This window comes from Ornithorhynchus anatinus, chromosome 14, assembly GCF_004115215.2.
Source record: "Ornithorhynchus anatinus isolate Pmale09 chromosome 14, mOrnAna1.pri.v4, whole genome shotgun sequence".
NCBI classification, from domain to species: domain Eukaryota; kingdom Metazoa; phylum Chordata; class Mammalia; order Monotremata; family Ornithorhynchidae; genus Ornithorhynchus; species Ornithorhynchus anatinus.
In genome coordinates this window covers 47,239,461-47,264,333 of record NC_041741.1, presented here as the reverse complement: position 1 = coordinate 47,264,333, position 24,873 = coordinate 47,239,461, and the positions used below count along the sequence as shown (strand labels likewise).

At 50.5% G+C, this 24,873-nt stretch overlaps 1 protein-coding gene across 2 annotated transcripts; it reads right to left on the bottom strand.

Annotated features, from left to right (window-relative positions):
- Positions 1-1,506: 1,506 nt before the first annotated feature.
- On the bottom strand, positions 1,507-24,770 carry XRCC6 (X-ray repair cross complementing 6). Of its 2 annotated transcripts, none has more exons than XM_029079331.2 (13): positions 24,704-24,770; positions 22,230-22,315; positions 20,366-20,484; positions 18,238-18,376; positions 16,468-16,722; positions 14,333-14,516; positions 10,613-10,799; positions 9,770-9,938; positions 8,361-8,522; positions 7,599-7,728; positions 5,094-5,194; positions 4,073-4,186; positions 1,507-2,016 (listed from the first exon to the last, which is right to left on the bottom strand). In XM_029079331.2, exons 2-13 carry the CDS (start codon positions 22,306-22,308, stop codon positions 1,820-1,822), a joined length of 1,836 nt encoding a protein of 611 aa, XP_028935164.1. In that variant the 5' UTR covers positions 22,309-22,315; positions 24,704-24,770; the 3' UTR covers positions 1,507-1,819. The 2 variants fall into 2 exon arrangements, with proteins under 2 accessions (XP_028935164.1, XP_028935165.1); XM_029079332.2 differs by lacking the exon at positions 24,704-24,770 and adding an exon at positions 24,403-24,433.
- Positions 24,771-24,873: the final 103 nt, after the last annotated feature.

Sequence of the window (24,873 nt, the reverse complement as noted above, 5' to 3'; positions counted from 1 at the left end):
GTGGCTCCTAATGCTTGGCTTTGAAAAGCCACCACCATTTCTCTGTTCCAACTAAAATCTCGAGCCAGGATAAATGCCAGAAAATAGGGGGTGGTTTTTCTCCAGCACAGATATCACAGCGCGGCTTTAAAGTTAGTGTCGACTGGCGGCGGGGCCGGGGGAGAGAAGTGAAAATCTGCTGGTGGCTTTAACTGAACCTTCCTTAGCTTCATTTAATGATTATGGTATTCATTTTAAAGTACAAGCTTTGGGGCAGATAGAGTTAATCAGGTCAGGCACAGAGAAGTGAAGTGACTTCCCCAAGGTCACAGCAAGGGGCATAGCCGGAATTAGAACTCGGGTCCTGACTCCCAGGCCCTTGCTCTTTCCACTAGTTTGTGCTGCTCATTTAAGGTCCTCATTCCTGCCTCTGCACTGGTTCATCTCATCCAACCCTAATCCTTTTAAATTACCATTGTCCCTTTTCTCGTGTAAAACGAGCTTCCCCCCAGAGGTAGTGGGAAGAGCTGGGGGTTGGGAGGCGGGAGAGCTGGGTTCTAATGCTCCTGCCACAGGCCTGCTGTGTGACCTAGGACAAATCGTTCATTTGTAAAATGGGGATTCAATACCTGCTCTCCCCCTTCTTAAGACTGAGCCCCATTTGGGTCATGGACTGTTGAACCTGATTTTCTTGCACTTACCTAAGTGCTTAGTACAGTGCTTGGCCCATAGTAACCCCTGAACAAACACCATAATTATGCCCTGAGCACACCTCCACCCCCCACCGCCCCCGCACCAAAGCCCATTTTAATGGTCACAGCTTAAGAGGATGGATGTCAAGGGGAGCAGACACTGGTCCCGTGAACGTTTCTCAGCTGTCACAATTCTGGGATGGATGGATTATTCCTTAACTCAGAATGGCATTTTTATGTTCTTGCCTAGATTCCCTGCAAACTCAATCTTAGTTTTAAAACCTCCCTTTTGGGTTTAGAACCTGATCGCTCATTTAAAATTGGAATTTATCGGGCTAATTCACTACTCCAAACCCCCCCCCAGTGTAGTGAGAAGCTGTTTTAGAGAAGTGAGTACAGGGAAGAAAAAAGGTTCTAGTCCTACAGCATGGCTGGAGATAGCCTAAACAATTTTCTAAATGAACTTTCGGCCCTATCTCTTCCGCTAGCGGCAGCAGGCCGGCCAATCCTTAGAGATGAGCTGTTCAAGCGAGGGGAATACAGGTCTGAGCTAACGATAAGTCAGGAATTGAGTTATTCTGCTCTCATCCAGAGGATCGTAAAATATCACAAGATTTCCACGTAGCAGGGAGGGACGACAGGGCAACGCTCTAGCCCCGCCGCCGCGATTTAAGATTTGACCAATAGTCTCACTAAACTGTTCCTCGCTACTCATCTCCATCGCAAAGAAAGGATTCATAATGAGAGAACCGGTTGTGTTTTACAAACTTCCACACTTCACTGGCCAGATGAAAACCACCATCTGCTGCTTTCAACCCCACAGACACACAAGGTATCATGTACAAAACTATGCATCTTTATTCAGACACTAAAGCAAAGCCCAGCAGTTGCAGCTAAGATGGAGCCCGGTACACTTGGGCCCCCTGAGAAGTCAGACACCCTGAGTCTAGGTTCTCAACTGCTCAAGAGCCATCGATATCTGGAGACACTTTAGAAGGGGGGCTCTCCACCCCATGGCTGCCCTAGTCTGCCTGTTCGTTTCACAGGAGCCCTTCTTATTAGGCCAGAAGAGCCAATTCAGTTGCTGGCTTAAATGGCGGGGGGGGGGAACTGAACTGGGTCGCTGCAGGGCCGTTTCCCCCGAACCCTTAATGCTTCTCAAAATGCTCCATTAGCACATCCAACAGCTCCTGTTTTTTGCCCCCACCTTTCAGCCCAAACGTTCTGCAGGCTTCCTTCAGCAGTGGGACGGTCAGTTTACCCAGAGTGCCCTTCTTCACGTGGTCCCTCAGGTCTTGCTCGGACAACTCGAACTTGATTTTCTTATCTTCAGGGCCATCGCCACCTGAGGGGGTAGAAAAAAGGATGTGAGAGAGGATGACTGATGTTACCAAGGGGTAGCCAATACTACTACTACTAATAATAATGTTGGTATTTGTTAAGCGCTTACTATGTGCAGAGCACTGTTCTAAGCGCTGGGGTAGATAAAGGGTAATCCGGTCGTCCCACGTGAGGCTCACAGTTAATCCCCATTTTACAGATGAGGTAACTGAGGCACAGAGAAGTTAAGTGACTCGCCCACAGTCACACAGCTGACGAGTGGCAGATCCGGGAGTCGAACCCATGACCTCTGACTCCGAAGCCCAGGCTCTTTTCACTGAGCCACGCCGCTTCTCAAAGATGCTCCTCAACCATTCGGGCATACCACAGGAAGCCATCTCGGCGCTGAAAGTGCCATCCACAAAATCCACACCGTCCCGATTGCACGGCTATTGCCAATGTGAGACGGACTGCGTCCGATAGAACTGTTATTATTTTTAGTGGTATTTGTTAAGCGCTTACTCTTTGGCAGGCGCTGTACTAAGCTCTACGGAAGATACAAGCTAATTGGGTTGGACACGATCCATGTCCCTCATGGGGCACAATCAATCTCCATTTTACAGATGAGGTAACTGAGGCACAGAGAAGATAAGTGGCTTGCCCGAGGTCACGCAGCAGACAAGTGGCAGAGCTGGGATTAGAACTCGGGTCCTCCGACTCCCAGGCCTGTGCTCTTTCCACTAGGTAATAATAATAATGTTGGTATTTGTTAAGCGCTTACTATGTGCCGAGCACTGTTCTAAGCACTGGGGTAGACACAGGGGAATCAGGTTGTCCCACGTGGGGCTCACGGTCTTAACCCCCATTTTACAGATGAGGTAACTGAGGCACCGAAAAGTTAAGTGACTTGCCCAAAGTCACACAGCTGAGAAGTGGCCGAGCCGGGATTCGAACCCACGACCTCTGACTCCAAAGCCCGTGCTCTTTCCACTGAGCCACGCTAGGTCTCGCTGTTTTGACTATCCCAGAATTTAATACCACCATTATCGTATATACTATTACCGAACAAGAGCACGACTGTCCACGACTGTCAGATTTCTGTGGCAATCTGATCATCCCTGAAGGTCTCCCGCCCGTTACTGACTAGCTCCAGCCAATAAGGTGGATTTTATAGACAGGGTCGGCAACCCTGAGTATTTCGAAGGCAAACAGACAACATAGAAATAAAGCCCTCAGGATCCACCTTGTGAGTTTTAAGACTTACTAGAAAGAGCCCCGGCCTGGTTCCGAGGACCTGGGTTCTAATCCCGGCCCCACCACTCACCTGCTGTGTGACCTGGGGGAAGTCGTTTAACCGTTCTGGGCTTCCCTTTCCTCATCTGTAAAGTGGGAATTTAGATCCAGCGTGGCCTAGTGGTTAAAGCACGGGCCCGGGAGTCAGAAGCACCTCGGTTCTAATCAGCTCTGCCACTCATCTGCTGTGTGACCTTGGGCAAGTCACTGTGCCTCAGTTACCTCATTTGGGGATGAAGACTGGGAGCCCTATGTGAGACACAGACTGTGTCCAACGTGATTAGTTTGTATTTACCCCAGCACTTGAAAGAGTGCCTTAGAAAGTGCTTAACAAATACCACCCCTCCCGCAAAAAACAAGGAGAAAAACCGAAAAAAAACCCCGCTGTCCCTCCCCGTAATAATAATAATAATAATGTTGGTATTTGTTAAGCGCTTACTATGTGCAGAGCACTGTTCTAAGCGCTGGGGTAGACACAGGGGAATCAGGTTGTCCCACGTGGGGCTCACAGTCTTTAATCCCCATTTTACAGATGAGGTAACTGAGGCACAGAGAAGTTAAGTGACTTGCCCACAGTCACAGCTGACAAGTGGTCGAGATGGGATTCGAACCCACGACCTCTGACTCCAAAGCCCGTGCTCTTTCCACTGAGCCACTGCTCCCTGTAGACAAAGCGCCCCATGTGGGACGGGGACTGTGGATAATCCTCTATCTACCGCAGTGCTTGACACAGAGTAAGTGTTTAACAAACACCACAGTTATGCTGGCGATTAAAAAAAATCTCTCACCTTGTTTGCGCTTCACGGCCTTCCCTTCCGGATTGTAATTGGGTGGATAGACAAGCTCCTTGAACTCATCCACTAGGGAACCCAGTCTGTTATTCATCGCTTCAACCTTGGGCACTGGAAAAACAAGGAGGAGTCTCCATTCTCTGCAACCTTGGCCAAGGAGACCACTTGCGGGCACGATCGCTAAGCAACTCCCGACACCCAACTACTCTTACGGTCGGCAATACGTCGACGTGGACGGGGAACGTGTCTACCGGTTCTGTTGCGCCGTACTCTCCCGAATGTTTAGTACCGTGCTCTGCACCCAGTAAGCGCTCGCTAACTGTTATAGGTAAAATAACTCATGGTAAGGCAGGTATCCACGAAACAAAACTTAGTAGTTTAAAGAAGAGTCCCAATTCGTGCAGGTATTTACTTGCTACAGATAAACGTGGCGTGTACCCGGGAAACTGGTCCTCGGACTTCAGTTTGTACCGGGAAATCAGCGGGTGACACTATTCCTAGGCAATGTCTACGCAAAGCCAATAACTCACTTTCACGGGCCAGTCCAACTTGGAGCCAACTCTAAGGAGGCTCTTAGTAGCGATAGTATTTATTAAGCACTTACTCTGTGCTTAGCACTGAACTAAATTCTGGGAGAGAATACACAGGTGGGCAAGCTTTAGAACATCCAGCTGTATTCTAAATCAAGGCTGAGCTAGCCCACTTCCTGTCCAGTTGGGCTGCCATTTTAGAAAGCGAATAAATTGGATGGGAAGGCAGGTGACTCCGAGAAACTGAAGCTCTGAATCCGACCCAGCCGCTCTGACTAAATGCAATCCGCTCCCCAACGAGGTCCGCAGAAGCCGAGCGTTCTTGGAAGTTCAGAGGACCACCCGGGGAGGAGGAGGGGTCCCCGGTGAGCAGAGCCCGCGGGCGGCGGCTCCGAGCGCGAGGCTGGGAGGAGGGAGCCCTGCAGACCACCGAACAGGACCCGCTGGAGAAGAATTTCAGGTCTCCTTTCTCCCGGCAGATGTCTTACTGGTCAGATCTTCGGCTTGTTCGGGTTCCATCAGGTCCAGGGCTAAGGCCTCCAGGTTCCGGAAGTGTTGCTGCAGCACTGGGTTCTCAAAGCTGTCACTCCTGTCAACAGAGCCCAGGCCGGACAGTTCCCACGGGGGACAGAGAAGAGGAAAGTCCTCACAGGCAAAACCGCGTCCTTCCCCTCACCTCACGTCCAATTCCCCTCTGGCACCAAACTTGAAACGTTCCCCCCGCACAGGGGAGCCCTGTGATCTCCCTTTTCAATTCACTGCTGGAAGCAGTGAGAAGCAGTGTGGCTTAGTGGACAGAGCCCCGGCCTCGGAATCAGAAGGACCTGGGTTCTAATCCTGGCTCCGTCACGTGTCTGCTGGGTGACCTTGGGCAGGTCACTTCGCTTCTCTGGGCCTCAGTTCCCTCATCTGGAAAATGAGGATCGAGAGCGCGAGCCCCATGGGGGACAGGGACTGTGTTCAACCTGATCATCTTGTATCTACTCTAGTGCTTAGAACAGTGCTTGGCACATACTAAGCGCTTAAATACCACAATTATTAGTACTATTATTACTGCAAGAGACACAGGGAGCTCTGCCTCTGGCTTACAACTGCTCTAATGATTAAAAGCCAGGCTACTGTTTATGCCGTCCCGAGCCCCTACCACAGAAGCCTTGGCAGAAGAGGAGCCTCGGGCTTCCAAGCCAGGACTTGGTGGGAACCGGCCTGCCCCTACACACGGGCCGCTCCGCTCCCTCTTCCCCACCTGTGGGGGGCTGCGGGGACAGCTAGACGAAGCCCGCTGTGGGTTTATATTGTTACGCTGCACTCTCCCGACCGCTTATTACAGTGCTTTGCGCACAGTAAGCACTCGATAAATACGACTGACTGACTGACAAGACCAGACGAAGGTGGAGCCTCAGGTGGGTCTTCTTGTGGGTCTCGAGTCCAACCGCTCCACAGGCCGGGAGGTCCTGGGCCCCTCCCCGCAACCTCGGCCCGGAGGGTGGGATGGGGAAGGGTGACGGAGCGAGGAATCACGGCCTATGGTTCTGGCAACAAGCATTTCTGGCCCAGCTACCCACGGGAGGCCCGCTCGACAGACAACGGCTCTCCCCGTCTTCAAAGTCTTATTGGAGGACCTCCAAGAGGCCTTCCCTGACTGCACCCTCCTTTCCTCTTCTCCCACTCCCTTCTGCGTCGCCTTGATTTGCTCCCCTCATTCATCCCCACCTCCCAATCCCCATAGCACTTATGTATACATTTGACATTTATTTATATTGTCTCCCCTTCTAGACTGCTCGTTGTTGGCAGGGAATGTGTCTGTTTTCCCAAGTGTTTAGTACAGTGCTCTGCACACAGTAAGTACTCAATAAATATGACTGACTGACTGATAGGCACTTCTGTCCCCGCAGCCCACGGAGGCACACTCCTGGACATGAACCTAGCACACACACCTCGCAGCGAGGCCAAAATCCCAGGCCCCGGTCCCAGCCTGGGCTGGGGCACCCCTGGGAGCGGATGACGGCGGGGACAGGAGTCCCGCTCATGCCCGGGCAACTAAGCTGTCTGAACTAAAATAACGGCAGTGGCTTCTCCACAGATTTTCCAGCCCAGGCTTGAGAAAATCTGGAGACAGACTTCACCGTGTGATGAGGGGAAGAGGGGGTTCATTTGGAAGCTTGCTGCAGATGGCGAGCAAATCAAGAAACCCAGGCTACCAGGCTCTGTGCTTTACTGACACTAGTAAGTGGGGCCTTCTGCCTCCACAATCCTCAAGACTCCAGGAAAGGTCCCCGAAAACGGGGCCTGGGAGACCCAGGGGCTGCAGATATGGGGGTCACCCGTACTTTTGCGGTAAAATGGAACAGAAATGGAAGATCTCATGGCACTGAGGTCTGCCAGGCCACAGAGCTAAAACCAGGTGGCCAAAAACATCCCTGCAAATAAGTCACCCTGCAAGCCAGGAGGCTCAGAAGGAAGGGTGAGCTCCAGCTGTGGTTCCCTGCTAAATCGACCAAAGTGGCTATGAAATTTTTGTTGTGTTGCAATCATTCCTGAATCAGCGATAAGCACCCAATCAATTGTATTTATTGAGCGCTTATTATGGGCAGAGCACCGTACTAAGCGCTCGGGAGAGTACAATATAACACATAGGTTCCCTGCCCACAATGAGCTCACGGTCTAGAGGGAGCTTACAGTCTACTCTTGACTGACTGACTGAGCGGAGGGCTGGCACTTGAACCAAGCGAGTAGTACAGTGCTTTGCACACAGTAAGCACTTAATAAATACGATTGAATAAATGAATGAACCAATCTCTTCCTTGGAAACCGGAGAGGTGTGAGGCCTCCAACTCTATCAAGTCCTCATTTGACCTCCAGAACATCAATATACACTGGCGAGCAAATTAATCCAATTCACTAAATAATACACCCGGGTAGCCTGCCCAGGACTCCCAACTGGGCTCCCACAACCTCTGCGAGGACAGGGCTTCCTCCCCGGGGCAGTTCACCTGTACTTGAAGCGCAGCTTCTGGACAATCGCCTTCATCTTGTCCACCTGCTCTGGGTTGGCCGGAACCTTTTCAGTAAAGGGGACCTTCCGCTTGTCGTCAGCGTAAGGAAGAAAGACGAGCTGGAAGCCTAGCGAGGAAGAAGAGTTTTCTCTGTACCCGGGCTCAAAAGTCCACCCTTAGGCGGGCCCCCGCCATCATTTCCTGGCGAGACGGGTCACTACAGGCCCAGCAAGAAAGGGGGAGAATGTAGAGTGAATATATCACGGGCAAACATCGCCAGAGAGCCATTAGGCCTTCTTCAGAGTCTGGCTCCGCTGATCGAGAAAAGAGCTATAGAGAAGGGAGTTTGGCCGATACAGTTCTTAGGCATCTAGAGCGGGGACAGGCCAATTGGCATTTGGAGGACCAAGGTGGCTAGCCGCTAGCCCAGCCTGCTGGATGCTCATCCTAGTCTTCAGGTGGAGGACCACCTCCAGAGTGGCAGGGAGGGAGGAGGAGGAGGCTCTTCCTCTGCTCCAGGTCACCCTCCCCTCCGGGAGGCAGAAAGGGGCCGACCACCATCTCCTCTAGCCACCCCCGACGGTGTTCTTTGCAAAATGGGAGCACCGGGCAGTAGTCCCACCCTAAAAGGAGCATGTCGTGCACGAGAGCACAGTGGGGAAGAACCCCTAAAGAGATGACGCCCTTTGGGGGCAGCGATGCCGTATGGATTACCGGGAGACGCTTGCGGGGCTGAAAGGCAAACGGTGTTCCACATACCTGGGGGAGAGACCTGAATCTTCTGGGCATCCAGCTCTTCATCCTGGGGCACTAGGGCCACGAAGCGCGGTGGGGTGTTCCGCCGGGGTGTGTACCTGCACAGGGCCAGCACCTCCTTCTCCAGGCACTTAGTGAGTAGGGCATTGAACAAGGTGGTACTCCCTGGGGGACAATGATGACGTTGATGATGACGACGGTATTTCTTAAGCCCTTAGTTTGTGTCAAGCACCGTTCTATGCGCTGAGGTAGATACGAGCAAATCAGGTTGCTGCCCCATGTGGGGCTCAAAGTTTTAATCCCCATTTTACCGAAGAGGGAACTGAGGCCCAGAGGAGGAAAGCGACTTGCGCAAGTCACAGCAGACAAGTGGCGGAGCCAGGATTAGAGCCCAGGTCCGTACGCGATCCGCTAGGCCAAGGCCCTCAGTGGTCAATTTCTTGGAAACAAGCTGGACTGTCATCTCTTTGGGGGCGGGGATCAATCATGTCTCCTAATGCTACTGGGCTCTCCCTAGCACCCGGAATAAGCACTCGAGAAATGCCACTGATTGCCTGATTGATGGGGCCAAGACTCCTATTCCAAGAGGATCCAGACACTCGGCCGATCTCCTCCCCTCATTTTTTCAGTTCCTTACCCTTTGTTTGCATTTTAGAATCCTCCCCAGACCCTTTAAACTAGCCAAAGAGGGGGCACGTGAAGGAATCGCATCTCTTTAGTTTCTGAAAGTGAATCACTGTATCAGCTTCCCTCCATCCGCCTCTAACCGCTCCTCCTCCTCTTCCTATTTCGGTCTAATCCCTTGTTAAAACTGGTAGAATACCATCTCTCCAGCTCAATTTACTGTTTGTCTACCCCAAGATGCATCACCTGCCTGCCTCTTTCTAGAAAGGAGCAGAGCTTTGGGAGTAGGTTAACTTCACCACTGGGGCAGAATTGGCCAGCTCCAGAGAATAATAAGAATAATAATGATTATGGCATTGGTTAAGCGCTTACTAGGTGCCAGGCACTGTAGTAAGCACCGGGGTGGATAAAAGCAAATCGGGTTGGACACGGTCCCTGTCCCACACGGGGCTCAGAGTCGTGATCCTCATTTTACAGATGAGGTAACTGAGGCAGAGGGAAGTGAAGTGACTTGCCCAAGGTCACAAAGCAGACAGGTGGCAGGGCTTGGATTAGAACCCATGACCTTCTGACTTCCAGGCCCGCGCTCTATCCACTCCGCCATGCTGCTTCCCACAATGAAAGGAGAGAAGCAGCTGACCCAAGGACCAATACATCCAGCGGGAGAACATACTTTTCCTTTGAATTATTAACTCCTCACAAGAGGAGGGCCAGCGATGCGGAAAAACCGGCAGCTTCTCTTGCCCTCGCCATGAGGTCTCTGAGGTTTGGCTCTTTTCTCCACTTACCGTTAACCAGAGACTCCTCAGGGTACACAAACTGAGAGGGTCTAAGGTACTGGTGCCGCTTCAATGTCGTCAAGGGCTTGAAACCGATGAGAATCAAACCCGGGTCATCGAATCTCTTTAGTTCTTCCGTCTCCTCTTTCTCCATGACGATCTGACGATTCCCGTAGGTCTAAAGGGGGAGATCAAAGAGGCCTCTGAGAGAGGAGAGAGACCGTTCTAGTTCATCCCGGGAAGATGAGAAAATGGACACCATTTCCATCGCCTAGTGGGAAGCAGCATGGCAGAGTGGACAGAGCCCGGGCCCGGGAGTCATATGGGTTCTAATCCCGGCTCCGCCTCTTGTCTGCAGTGTGACCTCGGGCAAGTCACTTCATTTCTCTGAGCCTCAGTTACCTCATCTGTAAAATGGGGATTGCGACTGTGAGCCCCACTAGGGACAGGGACTGAGGCCAACCGGATCTGCTTGCATCCACCCCAGCGTTTAGTAGAGTGTCTGGCACGTAATAAGCGCTTAACAAATACCATAATAATAATACTAATAAAGAGCCCAGGGCTAGGAGTCAGGAGACCCGGTTCTCATCCCGCCTCAGCCATTTAGCTATGGCGTGACCTTGGACAAGTCACTTAACTTCTGTACCTCAATTTGCTCATCTGTAAAATGGCCCTGCCCGGGGCCACTGCCCCGATTTGACCCTACTCTCGGGCTATCGCCGGCTGTGGCGTCGACTACATACCGTGGAAGCTTAAAAAGACCTACAAGAAAAATGAAATCGATCGACCTGTGCATTTATCCCTAAAAAGCCCCCCACTGGGCCCGGAGTTTCAAAAGGAAGGAATAATTACCTGAGACCTCTTAGTGTCACTTGGCAGGAGCAGCCCACCTGTGTCTAGATTAAAGGTCCGGGTCTTGGTTTTCACTGGCTCATTCGTTTCCCGATAAAGCCTTATTGGAGGTGGCTTGAAAGCTTTCTGGACCAGATTAAAAATGCTGACAGTGAGAGCCACATCTTTGCCCAACCTGAGATTCAACCTGGAGGGAGACAGCACAGCCCGGTTGATTGCATCAGAAGGCAGCTTCTGGGTCCCCCCTCAACCGTCCTAGATTCGAGGACCCTCCCTCTCTGTTGAGCCCCGAGAAAATCGACCCCCTCTTCACTCAGTCACAGCATGAGAAATCGAAACCCGGCAAGGGAGGCTGGGAGCAGCTCGGGGTTTAAAACCATCACTGGATGAGGACTGCTCAACTCGCTCTCAGGTTTACCAATTAAATCTATCAGTGGTATTTATTGAGTGCTTAGGGTGAGCAGGGCACCCTACTAAATGCTTGGGAAAGTTCCTTTTAAGAGTCGGTAGACATGGTCCCTCCCTATAGGGAGCTCTCAGTCTGCATGTGGAGACAGATATTAAAATTAATTCCGGATGGGAGAGGTAATAGAGTATATGGATAAGGACATGAGAGGAAGAGGTTTAGGGAAACAATTCTCAGACTTTCATCCCACAAACTTCCATAACTCTCCCACTTTTTCTTTTTTTTTAAAAAAGCAGGATTTCCTTACTGTTGGAAACTAGCATGAATTTTTTGTTTTACTATTTCAACCACGAGAGAAGAACTAAGAAGAAGCAGCATGGCCTAATGGATAGAGAATGGGCCTGGGAGTTAAAAGGACCTGGGTTTTAATCCCAGCTCTGCCATTTGCCTGCTGTCACCAATCCTCTGCGCCTCAGTTATGTCATCTGTGAAATGGGGATTCGGATGGTGAGCCCCGTGTGGGACGCAGACTGTGTCCAACCTGATTTGCTTAGATTTCCCGTCACTGGGCAGGGAGTGACTCTATCTGTTGCCGAATTGTACATTCCAAGCGCTTAGTACAGTGCTCTGCACATAGTAAGTGCTCAATAAATACTACTGAATGAATGAATCTACCCCAGTTTCTAGCATATAGTAAGTGCTTAAATAATATTTAAAAAAAAAAAACAGAGGGAGGGAAGGGCCAGTAGAGGGAATTGCAAGAGAGGAAGGCAATGATGAGCACGCTGAGGAAAGAATTTAGGTCAACAGCTCCAACCTCACAAGTCACGCAGCACTTTTTGATTCTTGATATAGCTCAAAGGAATAGCGGTGCGGTAGAGGTGAAGTGGTATCTGTTATATGCCTAAGTGCACCGTACTAACTAAAAGCCTGGGAGATGAAACAGAAGCCCAATAAAATGTTCCTTGCTCACAAGAATCTTTAACAGGGGGGTCAGACAGAGAACTATCAAATGACTAGAAGCACAAAGAACTAGAGAAGCAGCGTGGCTCAGTGGAAAGAGCCCGGGCTTGGGAGTCAGAGGACATGGGTTCGAATCCCGGCTCCGCCTCTCGTCAGCTGTGTGACTGTGGGCGAGTCACTTCACTTCTCTGGGCCTCATTGACCTCATCTGGAAAATGGGGATGAAGACTGTGAGCCTCACGGGGAACAATCTGATTGCCCTGTATCTACCCCAGCGCTTAACATAGTAAGCGCTTAACAAATACCAACATTATTAAATGGGTGGGGCAGATACAAAAACGGAAGTCCAAGAAGTGGTTGAACGGTGCTCTGAATCGGGATCGACAGCGAAGAAAGGCGTGCTGGAGACGTCTGCTCTCGGGAAAGAGCCCTTGGGATTCTGATAGCCGCTTGTGGAGGACAAGATGAATCTTGACAAGCAGCGCCAAGCGGGCTTGAGGGCTACAGTAGGTCAGCAAGTGATGATTTTGGTATTTCTTAAGCGCTTACTGTGTGCCAGCCACTGTACTAAGAGTTGGAGTGGATACAAGCAAATTAGGTTGGTTGGACACAGTCCCTGTCCCACGTGGGGTTCACAGTCTCGAAGCTCACAGCAAAGGAGGCCGGGAATGCCAGGGAGCCCAGGACGGAGTCTCTAAAAACCAAGGGGGAAATGTTCCGGGAAGAGCAAAAGCAGGGGACCCAGGGGCGAATTATCCTCCACGGCGGCCAGGGAGAGAGCGGGCCAGGGAGAGAAGCGTCGCTTGGCCGGGGAAGGCAAAGCTTTGTGATTCTGACTTTTCTTTTTTGGTACCTCTTGGGTGGGAAGGGGGTGCTGTGAGGTCTGAAGCCTCCCTCAAAAGGCACCTCCTGCAGATGGATTTCCAATGAATCCCCTCAATTCCCTGGAAACACCATTTCCTCAGTCACCTCAGCACTCTTGAGCATTTTTCTTTTTACAGGTTGTGGTTTCATTTCACCAGCTGCACTTCCTGTTTCTACCGGCTCTAACGTTATGAACCACAGTTTCACCCACTTATGGCAGCCCGCCTTCCTCTTACGCTGGAAGTGCCTCGAAGGCAGAGACTTCTTTATGTTCCCCTCGACCACCTACGTACGTTGGTCTCTGTTTAAAAGGCCCTAAATAAATACTCTTAATGACTATTAGAACATTAGAACCCCACCCCACCCCCAGTACTTATAAGCAGCAGCACAGTCCTGGGAGTCACAAGGTCTTGGGGTTCTTTCATTAATTCAATAGTATTTATTTTGCGCTTACTATCTGCAGAGCACTGCACTTAGCAGTTGGAATGTACAATTCGGCAACAGATAGAAACCATCCCTGCCCAATGACGGGCTCACAGTCTAACCGGGGGAGACAGACGGACAAAAACAAGACGACATAATCACGATAAATAGAATCAAGGGGATGGACACCTCATTAACAAAATAAATAGTTCTCATCCCAGCTCCACCACTTATCTGTTGTGTGACCTTGGGCAAGACACTTCACTTCTCTGCGCCTCAGTTACCTCATCTTCAAAATGGGGTTTGAGGCTTTGAGCCCCATTAAAGAAGCAGCATGGCACAGTGGATAGAGCCCGGGCCTGGGAGTCAGAAGGTCATGGGTTCTAATCCCAGCCCCGCCACTTTGCTCTGTGATCTTGGGTAAGTCACTTCATTTCTCTGGGCCTCAGTTACCTCATCTGTAAAATGGGGATTGAGACTGTGAACCCCACGTGGGACAGGGACTGTGTCTGACCCAATTTTGCTTGTATCCACCCCGACACTTAGTACGGTGCCTGGCACCGAGTAAGCGCTTAAAAAATACCATAGTTATTATTTTTATTATGTGGCACAGGGACTGTGTTGAGCTCAATTTGCTTGTATCTACCCCAGGGCTTAGTTAGCACCTCACACCAAGTGAGCGCTTAATAAATACCATAATTATTATTATTATAAATCCTTATACACCACCATTTCCCCTTAGCTGTCATTTATTTTAATGTCCATCGCCTGACCCAGACTGCAAGCTCCTAGCGGGTTGGGATCGTGTCTAGCAAATCTACCCTATTGTACCCTCCCAAGTTCTTACTACCGTGGTCTACGCGCAGTAAGCGCTCAAAAAGTACCCCTGATTGATTTCCACTAAACATAAAACAGGGAAGAGCCTTTGGGGATGGATGAGAGGAGAGGCTTAGACCAATCCAGATTCAGCCTTCACTTAGCCTGGACAGGGGCTGAGTCTTTTCTCCTCCCAATACCTCAACACCAAAACCTCTCAATACGGATAAGGGGCCCCCGGGACTTACCTTGCCAGCGACCGTTTCCTGGTCTCCTTGGCTCGCACCTTCTTCATGAGGTCCTCTAGCTTGCCCGACTCCTCGAAGTGGACCCCGAGGTCTTCGTCCTCGGCCGTGTTAATGATGTCCCGGTAGAACAAGGAGATATCAAACCCCCCAGGCTTCTTCAGGTGCATCAGGTCGAGGAATATGCCTGGAGCCAAGGTGGAAGGGCACGAGGGGCAATCAGTTTCCGACAGGGGTGAACGCGTTTTCGCCCACCAGCTCAAAACATCCTCTGGAGGACTGAGCTCCCCCTTTTCCCTCTGCTCCCTCTGCTCCCCCTCTACCCCGCCTTCACCTCCCCTCAGCTAAGCCCTCTTTTCCTCCTTTTCCCTCTGCTCCTCCCCCTCTCCCTTCCCCTCCCCTCGGCACTGTACTCGTCCGCTCAACTGTATATATTTTCATTACCCTATTTATTTTGTTAATGAGATGTGCATCGCCTTGATTCTTTTTATTTGCTATTGTTTAAATGAGATGTTCATCCCCTTGATTCTATTGCTATTGTTATTGTCTGTCTCCCCCGATTAGACCGTAAGCCCGTCAAAGGGCAGGGACTGTCTCTGTTACCGCTTTGTACATTCCAAGCGCTCAGTCCAGTGCTCCGCACATAGTAAGCGCTCAATAACTACTATTGAATGAATGAGTTCCTGAACAGAGCTAGGACCCGCAGCTCTGTCCGAAAGACCAAGAAACCGTGGTGCGACGAGGACCGACAGAGCCCTCGGTGGCTGTCATACCTTCAGTGAACACTTTATTCAACCCAAAATAATGATAATAATTAAGCGCTTACTATGTGCCAAACACTGTACGAAGCACTGGGACAGGTGCGTGATTATCAGGTTGGACAACTGCCTTGCCTTACCTGGGGCTCCCAGGAGGGCGAGCAGGTATTTCCTTCCTATTTTCAGATGATGAAGCTGAGGCACAGAAAAATAAAGTGACTTGCCCAAGGTCACACAGCGGGCAGGTGGTAGAGCTGGGTAGAGAACCCAGCTGCTCCGACTTCCAGGACTGTGCCCTGTCCTCGAGGCTACATTTTACTCAAAGTAAGGAGTCTCCCATGAACTATCACCCTTCCGTGAGTCTGCCATCTCCAGGGAAGCAGCAAGACGTAGCGGGTAGAGCACGGGTCTCGGAGTCAGAAGGTCATGGGTTCTAATAATAATGATGATGATGATGATGATGATGATACTTGTTAAGCGCCTATTATGGGCCAAGCCCTGTTCTAAGCGCTGGGCTAGATACAAGGTCATCAGGTTGTCCCACGCGGGGTGCCCAGTCTTAATCCCCATTTTACAGATGAGGTAACAGGCCCAGAGAAGCGAAGTGACTTGCCCAAAGTCACACAGCTGACTAGTGGCGGAGCCAGGATTAGAATCCACAACCTCCGACTCCCAAGCCCAGGCTCTAGCAGCGTGGCTCAGTGGAAAGAGCCCGGGCTTGGGAGTCAGAGGTCATGGGTTCGAATCTCGGCTCTGCCACTTGTCAGCTGTGTGACTGTGGGCAAGTCACTTCACTTCTCTGTGCCTCAGTTATCTCATCTGTAAAATGGAGATTAAGACTGTGAGCCTCACATGAGATAACCTGATGACCCTGAATCTACCCCAGCGCTTAGAACATTGCTCTGCACATAGTAAGCGCTTAGCAAATACCAACATTGTTTCCACTGAGCCACGCTGCTTCTCTAATCAATTTTCTTTTAATCCCAGCTCTGCCACATAATAATAATAATGATGCTAATAATGATGGTATTTGTTAAGCGCTATGTGCCAGCCACCGCTGTGCGGCCTTGGGCAGGTCGCTTCACTTCTCTGGGCCTCAGTGACCTCATCTGCAAAATGGGGATTAAGACCGTGAACCCCACGCAGGACAGGGACTGTGTCCAACCTGATTTGCTTATAGCCGTCCCAGCCCTGGCACTCAGTAAGCGGTTTTAGCAAATAACATAATAATAGTAATAATAATAATAATATCTGTCAAGTGCCTTAGATGCAATACAATCACTCGTTGCTCACCCAACCCACACCTATCAGCCCCTCTCACGAGTTAATGTGAGCAACTGCAAAGCCGTCCTTCGTGCTACAGAGGGGGAAGTTGCCCACCTGTGTCTCGGAGGTCAGTGGCCTTGGTCCTGGCCAGGGCAGCTTTGGCTTTGTCCCCGGCGTGAGGGTCATCTTCATTGGTGAACAGCATGATCCTCTTGTGACTCATCTTGAGGCGGACGTCGCTAAAAAGGTTAGAGCAGACCCACAGGGCCTCGCTCAACGTGTAGTCAGCTCCGTGGCCGATCAAGGTGCGGAAATGCGCTTTCCCCTGGTCTCCCTTGAACTGGTCCAGCTCGAGCACGCGCTTCGCACCTGGGGAGAAGCGGGAAGGCGGGTGGGAGAGAACACGCCGGGGGTCGGAAAGGCGGCAGAGGGTAAATGTGCACTCTACTTTCTCGCTGGAAACTTTTCTTCCAAACTAATAGTCGCCTGGCCCTTCGAAGCAGGAATCAACCAACCAGTGGAATTTAATAATAATAATAATCATGTTGGTATTTGTTAAGCGCTTACTATGTGCAGAGCACTGTTCTAGAACAGCGCTTAGAACAGTGTTCTGCACATAGTAAGCGCTTAAAAAATACCAACATGATTATTATTATTATTCTAAGCGCTGGGGTAGATACAGCGTGGCTCAGTGGAAAGAGCAGGGGCTTTGAAGTCAGGGGTCATGAGTTCGAATCCCAGCTCTGTCACTTGTCAGCTGTGTGACTGTGGGTAAGTCACTTAACTTCTCTGTGCCTCAGTTCCCTCATCTGTAAAATGGGGATTAAGACTGTGAGCCCCACGTGGGACAACCTGATTCCCCTGTGTCTACCCCAGTGCTTAGAACAGTGCTCTGCACATAGTAAGCGCTTAACAAATACCAACATTATTATTTCAGGGTAATCAGATTGCCCCACGTGAGGCTCCCAGTCTTAATCCCTATTTTACAGATGAGGTAACTAAGGCACAGGGAAGTGAAGTGACTTGCCCACAGTCACACAGCTGACAAGTGGCAGAGCTGGGATTTGAACCCATGACCTCTGACTCCCAAGCCCGGGCTCTTTCCACTGAGCCACGCTGCTTGCAATTTACTGTACGTTTACTCTGTACTAAGCATTTGGGAAAATACAACATAGTTGGCAGACAAAATTGCCCCGAGTTTATAGTGTAGGGGGACCCAGACATTAAATACGCAGTAAGAGGGGGTTTTTTGTTTGTTTGCTTTTTATGGTATGTGTTAAGCACTTACTGTGTGCCAGGCACTTGGGGTAGACACAAGCTAATCAGATTAGACGCAGTCCATGTCCCAGATGGGGCTCATGGTCAATCCCCATTTTACAGATGAGGGAACTGAGGCCCAGAAAAGTGAAGTGACTTGTCCAAAGTCACACAGCAGACACGTGGCAGAGCTGGGCCTAGAGCCCAGGTCCTTCTGTCTCCCAGGCCTGCGCTCTGCCCACTAGACCACGCTGCAGCAGCAGCGGTATTTATTGAGCGCCCGAGTGAACTGAAGTGTCCTAAGCACTTGGGCCAGACGACAGAAGCGAAAAAGATATACTCCCTGTCCAGAAGGAGCTTGGACGCTAAAGGCGGAGTCAGACCCAAAAATAACAACTATGCACCGCCACCTGCGTGCAGAAGACGTACATAAATAAATACATAAGTGCCAGAGCAACCTAAGGGCTGCTAAGAGCACATCCCAACCTACTCCTTCATCCTGCAAGAATTTATTCTCCTCAAAAGGAAGAACTCATAACATGTCACCTGTTCCTTTCTCTTCCCCCAAGCTCCGAGGAGAAGATGGGCGTGTGCCGACTAAAAGGTTGCAGCCAGGATCTATTTTACCTGGGTTATCCAATTCTTGCAGAACATAAACGTGCTTGAAATTCACCGAATTCTTGTGCTTGTCGGTGCCGTAGAATACCACTGCCAAGAGGTCTCGGTCACTGCTGATGATCTTGCTGGTGTACACGCTTCGGATACACTGAAAAAGAAGAGGAACGGAAGCACCGTCCTTCTGGGTCAGTCCACTTAGCTCCGAATCCCTTCTCAGACACCAGCAACAGGATGGTGGGAAGGGGAGCGTGACGGTTACCCTCCTTGACGGCCAATCACCCTCGGGATCGGGAATCGATCGATCCATGGGATTTACTGAGCACTTACCGTGTGCAGAGTCAGTCAGGCAATCGTATCTGAGCGCTCACTGTATGCGGAACACTGTACTAAGGGAGAGGACAAGATAACAGACACCTTCCCTGCCCACGGTGAGCTTACAGTCTAGAAGGGCTTAGGTACGATCCCTACCCTCGAGAAGCTTACGGTCTAGGAATGAACCATATGACACAGGAAGAAAGAACCCAGTAAGGACAAAGGCAGAAGTAATTATTAAGGAGCGAGGCACAGAAATCGGTAAACTGAAAAAACATGGGACATTGAGGACCAATCTTATTTCACTACACAAGAGGCTCTTCTGACTCCTACCTCTAGTGAGGGGATGGAAGAGAAAGAATCGGCCAATCAAATCGAACTTCTAGAAATAGTAACGGGTATTTGGGGGGCACCTACTGAGAGCAGCACATTGAACCGAGTCCTCGGGAGATAGAGGAGAAGCACCCGACATATTCCCACCCCACGAGGAGCGTACATTCTAACGGGGGAGGCGGACGTAGGAAGATTAAATGTGCATATATGTAAACTATCGGTGGACATGAGTGAATAAATATATTCACGAAAGAGGCGGCCGGAACATTGGTTAGAACTGATCATTACTTAGGGAAGGCTTGCTGGAGAAGGTGGGATTTCAGGGGGACTTTGAAGGTGGGGAGGGGTCTGGCAGATATGGGGGAGCAAGGGAGTTCTAAGCCCCAGGGACAACCGAGGTGGGCTTGGGAGGAACACTGAAGCCTGAACCCAAAGATGAATTTTTTTTAAACCCTATCTATTGTCAGGCGCCCTGGACACTCTGTTTCACAGGGCAAACAGACTGCTAAATTCAGATAAGTGAACAAAATTGTGCAAATGCTGGTTCGAGAAGACTACTCCCAACTATTTGGGACTCACTGATCTCAGGTCCAGAAAAGCTCTGCCCCACTAATGCTGTATTTATTGGCAAGAAACTCAGAGGCTGTCGATTCCCAGTCCTCTAGACTGTAATGGTAAGTTCTTTGTGACCATGGATCGTGTCTAGCAATAACAACAATAATAATGGCATTTGTTAAGCACTTACTATGTGCCAAGCGCTGGGGTAGATACAGGATAATCAGGTTGTCCCACGTGGGGCTCCCACTTTTAATCCCCATTTTCCAGATGAGGTAACTGAAGCCCAGAGAAGTGAAGTGACTTGCCCAAGGTCACAGAGCAGACAACTGGCGTAGCCAGGATCAGAACTCACGTCCTCTGACTCCCAAGCCCAGGTTCTTTCCACTAAGCCGCGCTGCTTCGGTACTGTACTATGCTCTCCCAAGTGCTTAGTAGTACATTACCCTGCACACTGTAGTAAGAGCTTGATAAATACCAGTTGTCATCCCAGCTTCTCTGCTATGTGACCTTGGGCAAGTCACTTCACTTCTCTGGGCCTCAGTTACCTCATCTGTAAAATGGGGACTGAGCCTATGAACCCCCCATGGGACCGGGACTGTGTCCAATCCAATTTCCTTGTATCCACCCCAGCGCTTAATACAGTGCCTGGCACACAGAAAGTGCTTAATACATACCATTATTATTATGATGATGATTACCAATTATTGAGCACTAAACGGTGTGAACAAGCACTTGGGAGAATACAATACTGTCATTTTCTTTCCTTTAGTGATACTGGTCGACGGCGGGTTAGGTTGCTCATCAGTAGGCAACTAATCAATCAGGAGCTTGCAACTGTTTTAAAAGTTTTTATATGCCTAGCCAACATACAACTGCACAGGAAGCCCATCTACCAGAGCGAGTTTGGCAGGGGAAAATTTAAGGATCGCCTTACCTCGATTGTCATGTCAAAAGGAGTCGGTCCATCTGCATCATCATTCTGGGCCTCAAACATAGGCTTGGAGGCATCAACTAAGAAAATCAAACTATCTCGTCCTGAATATTTATAGTCTCCTGTGAACAGAGGAGAAAAGGGGTTTTAGAACTGTGTTTAAAATAACCTCGCTGACAAAATGACAGTCTCGTAGTCTGAGTGCCGTTTCTGCTTCCACTCTCAATTACCCGGGATTTATCCGGTTTCTGGATTATTCTGTTCTCCTTTCCTCCTCGAGGCCTGCAGCCTGAGGGTCATGTCACTGCTCCCCAGAAATTCCTCCAGAAGTCTTCTTCTTGCAAACAGCTCTGGGAAGAGGCGTCCCGGAGTAGGTCCCAGACTAAGCCCCCTTTTCCTCAGTTCCCCCTCCCTTCGTCACCTCGACTCGCTCCCTTTGCTCTTCCCCTACTCTCCCTGCCCCAATCAATACGGTTGAATGAATGAATGCAAGGTTGATCGGAGGGGAGAGAAACCACAGACAAAACACTGATTTGAACATCTCCACACTATTTCTCACTCTCCATTTCCACCGATAATTTCACTAATTTGAGAGAGTAACTGGGATTGCTTTAGGCAGAAGAAACATAAAACCTTAAAAGGCCCTGAAGACTCTTATCACTAAAGCTCTGGCCCTTGAACGAAGAGAGAAAGCAGAGACTCCATAAAGAGTACAGCCCAGGGGAAGCCTAGCTTAGTGGAAAAAGGCCGGGCCTGGGAGTCAGAGGTAGTGGGTTCTAATCCCCGTTCCGACACTTGCCTCCGTCACTTCACTTCCCTGGGCCTCAGTTTCCTCACCTGTGAAATGGGGACGCATACCCTCCCCACAGAGGCTGAAGGCCTCATGTGGGACAGGGACTGTGTCCACCTGATTATCTTGCATCTAACCACAGCATTTAGGACAGTGCTTGGCATACAATAAGCCCTTAAATACCACTAGTATTACTTTCTCTTTTTAAGTACACTTGGATGGCTCTGCAAAGCCAGGTGATTTTTTTTTCTAAAAAAACACAGTTGTCCCAGATTTGGGGCTTTCCTGGCTAAACTGGTTGACTTACTTTAGAACACTCCCCAACTGTTTTTACTCTTGCTCAATTTAAATGCCCGGACCACTCTCTCTGGTTCGAGTAAGGTCAGTACATAATAATAATCATGACATTTCTACGTGCCAGGCACTGATAATCAGGTCCCACATGGGACTCCCAGTTTAAATAGGAGGGAGAACGGGTCCTGAATCCCCATTTTGCAGGTGAGGGAACTGAGGCACAGAGAAGTTAAGTGACTTGCCCTAGGTCACGCACTAGATAAGTTGCGGAGCGGGTTTAGAATCCAAGTCCTCTGGCTTCCAGGCCCATGCTCTTTCGACTAATCATAATAACTGTGGTATTTGTTGAGCGCTTACTTATGGGCCAGGCACTGTTGTAAGTGGTGGGATAGAAATAAGATAATTGGGTCGGACACAGTCCCTGTTCCATGTAGGGCTCACAGTCGTAATCCCCACTTCCCAGATGAGGGAACTGAGGCAGAGAGAAGTGAAGTGACTCGCCCAAGCTCACACAGCAGACAAGTGGCAGAGCTGGGATCAGAACCCAGACCCACGCTCTATCCATCGGGCCCTGCCGCTTTTCGGTTTCGGTCCCACAGCATTTCGAACACCTGCTATCTCCCCCGTCCCTTCCCAGGAGCCAAAAGGGACGAAGAAAGTGCTCGAAACGTTTCCCCCCGGTTTTCAAACATAATACAACCGGCCCCTACGAGGCATGTTTTTGCTGACGTGAAAGTAATCAGTCTCTTTTTTTCCAGAAATCACTAAGCTTAAAAAGCTTACCGACTGTTTCGGTCTCTTCATCTTGTTCCTCCTCTTCTTCGCCTTCCTCCTTTTTGTAGTAAGACTCCCAGGCTGACATGGTCCTTCTAAAAGAAAGAATGAGGCAGAACATTTGGAGAGGGAAATTCGATGGCACCTCAACCTCCGGGTCTCTCCGCAAAACAGAGTGACCCCAGCCCCACAGAGGGGTCACTACGGACAGTGTGAGAAAGGTAAATCCCACCTTGGGGCCTATCATTCTCTAGACTGTAAGCTCCGTTGGGGGCACGGAGTGTGTCTATTGTCGTACTGTACTCTCCCAAGCGGTTAGTACAGCGCTCGGCACACAGGAAGGGCTCAATAAATACAACTGAATGAACTGTCGCTTCATCTTCGCTCCCCAGGACAGCCTGCCCAGGCCTCCAAAGGGAGTCCAAATCAGTGTTCGCATTCCTGACTTCGCTCTACCTCCTTGGAGGGGTAGAGATAAATAAATAACTTCGATATTTGTTAAGGGCTTTCACGGTTCCACGCTCCGCGCCAAGCACTGGGGTAGCTACAATATAAGCGGATGGACACAGCCCCGAGGAAACCGAGGCCCAGAAGTTAATTGACTTGACCAAGGTCACACAGCAGGGAGGTAGCACCGCAGGGACTAGTACCTACTTCTCATGACTTCCAGTTCTAAGCTTTTTCTACTAGGCCATGGCACTGGACGAATCAATCATTTATTGAGCACTTTCTTTGTGCAGAGCACCATATTAAGCACTTGGCAGAGGACAATATAGCAGAGTTCATTCAGTCGTATTTATTGTGTGCAGAGCACTGTACTCAGCGCTTGGGAAAGTACAACACAAGAAAAAACAGTGACATTCCCTGCCCACAACGAGAAGGGGGGAGACAGACATGAACAGAAATAAAGATTCAGGTACGAACATAAGGGGTGTGGGGCTGGGAGGGGGGATGAAAAAAGGGAGCAAGTCAGAGCGACACAGAAGGGAGTAGGAGACGAGGAAAAGTGGGGCTTAATCTGGGAAGGCCTCTTGGAGGAGATGGGTCTTCTACAAAGCTTGGAAGGTAGGAAGCGTGACTATCTATGATGAAATGGGGATTAAGAAGGGCCGGGGGTTGGGGGGAGGCCTCCCGCTAAGCGCCCAGGAATCTTTTCGGCACATCGAAGGGGCGGAGGAGCCTTCCCGTTGGGTCCAGAGACGCTCAGCATCCCGAGCGTGGAGGACCAGCGCCGCTGGGCCCCTGAAAGCTGGCTCTTCCCTCCTCATGGAGGGTTGCCCGTAGGGCACCAAGGCCTGCTCACTGCTCTTCTCTTCCCTCGGTCAATCGTACTTATTGAGCATTTACTTTCATTGCCGTATTCACTGAGCACTTACCGTGTACAAAGCACTGTACTAAACGCTTGGGGGAGTACATTATAACAACAGACACATTACTGCCGACAATGAGCTCACAGTCTAGAGGTCATAGAGCTTACTGTGTGCAAAGCACTGTACTAAGCGCTTGGGAAAGCACACTATAACAACAGACACATTCCTGCCCACAACGAACTCGCAGTCTAGAGGGCACGGAGCTTACTGTGTGCAAAGCACTGTCCGAAGCGCTTGGGAGAGTACACTATAGCAACATATAGATACATTCCTTCCCACAGTCAGCTCAGTCTAGAGGGCTTGGAGGTTACTGTGTGCAAAGCACTGTCCTAAGCGCTTGGGAGAGTACACTATAGCAACAAATTCCTGCCCACAACGAGCTCACAGTCTACAGGATATGGAGGTTACTGTGTGCAAAGCACTGTCCTAAGCGCTTGGGAGAGGACAACAAAGCAACAGACACATTCCTGCCCACAACGAGCTCGCAGTCTAGAGAGCATGGAGCTTACTGTGTGCAAAGCACTGTCCTAAGCGCTTGGGAGAGTCCAACAAATCAACAGACACATTCCTGCCCACAACGAGCTCACAGTCTACAGGATATGGAGGTTACTGTGTGCAAAGCACTGTCCTAAGCGCTTGGGAGAGTCCAACAAAGCAACAGACACATTCCTGCCCACCACGAGCTCACAGTCTACAGGATATGGAGGTTACTGTGTGCAAAGCATTGTCCTAAGCTCTCGGGAGAGGACAACATAGCAACAGACACATTCCTGCCCACCACGAGCTCGCAGTCTGGAGAGCACGGAGCTTACTGTGTGCAAAGCACTGTCCTAAGCGCTTGGGAGAGTCCAACAAAGCAACAGACACATTCCTGCCCACCACGAGCTCGCAATCTGGAGAGCACGGAGGTTACTGTGTGCCAAGCACCGCCCTAAGCGGTAGGCAGAGGCCGAAGCAGGCGGCTCCGTTGTGTGGGCCGCAGGAGCTTCGGGGCCGGGGGGAGCCGCGAGCTGCGGACGCAGCGCGGAGGCTGAGGCCCGAAAAGAGCCGGAGACAGCCGAAGAGAGCCGAAAGGAACCGAAAGGAGCCGAAGAGGCCGCCGCCCGCCATTACCTGAGCCGCCGGCGCAGGCGCAGAGAGCGAGGGGCGGGGTCTATAGGGCCTGTGACGTCACAATGCCCGCCCCTAACGGCGGCGAGGCCCCGCCCCCGGAGAGCGCGCAGGCGCCAAAGGGAACGTTCCCCCCCTTCCCCCCCCCCCCGCGGCCTTCTGTCACCTCACAG

What these genes read in the sequence shown, in the direction of transcription:
- XRCC6 (XM_029079331.2), bottom strand. Translation starts at nt 22,308, where the DNA reads ATGTCAGCCTGGGAGTCTTACTACAAAAAGGAGGAAGGCGAAGAAGAG. An exon ending in GCAAGAATTGGATAACCCAG is followed by an intron (nt 16,723 to 18,237) that starts GTAAAATAGATC and finishes GCTTCTCCCCAG; the next exon opens with GTGCGAAGCGCGTGCTCGAG. An exon ending in GTGACACTAAGAGGTCTCAG is followed by an intron (nt 9,939 to 10,612) that starts GTAATTATTCCT and finishes CTCCCCCTTTAG; the next exon opens with ACCTACGGGAATCGTCAGAT.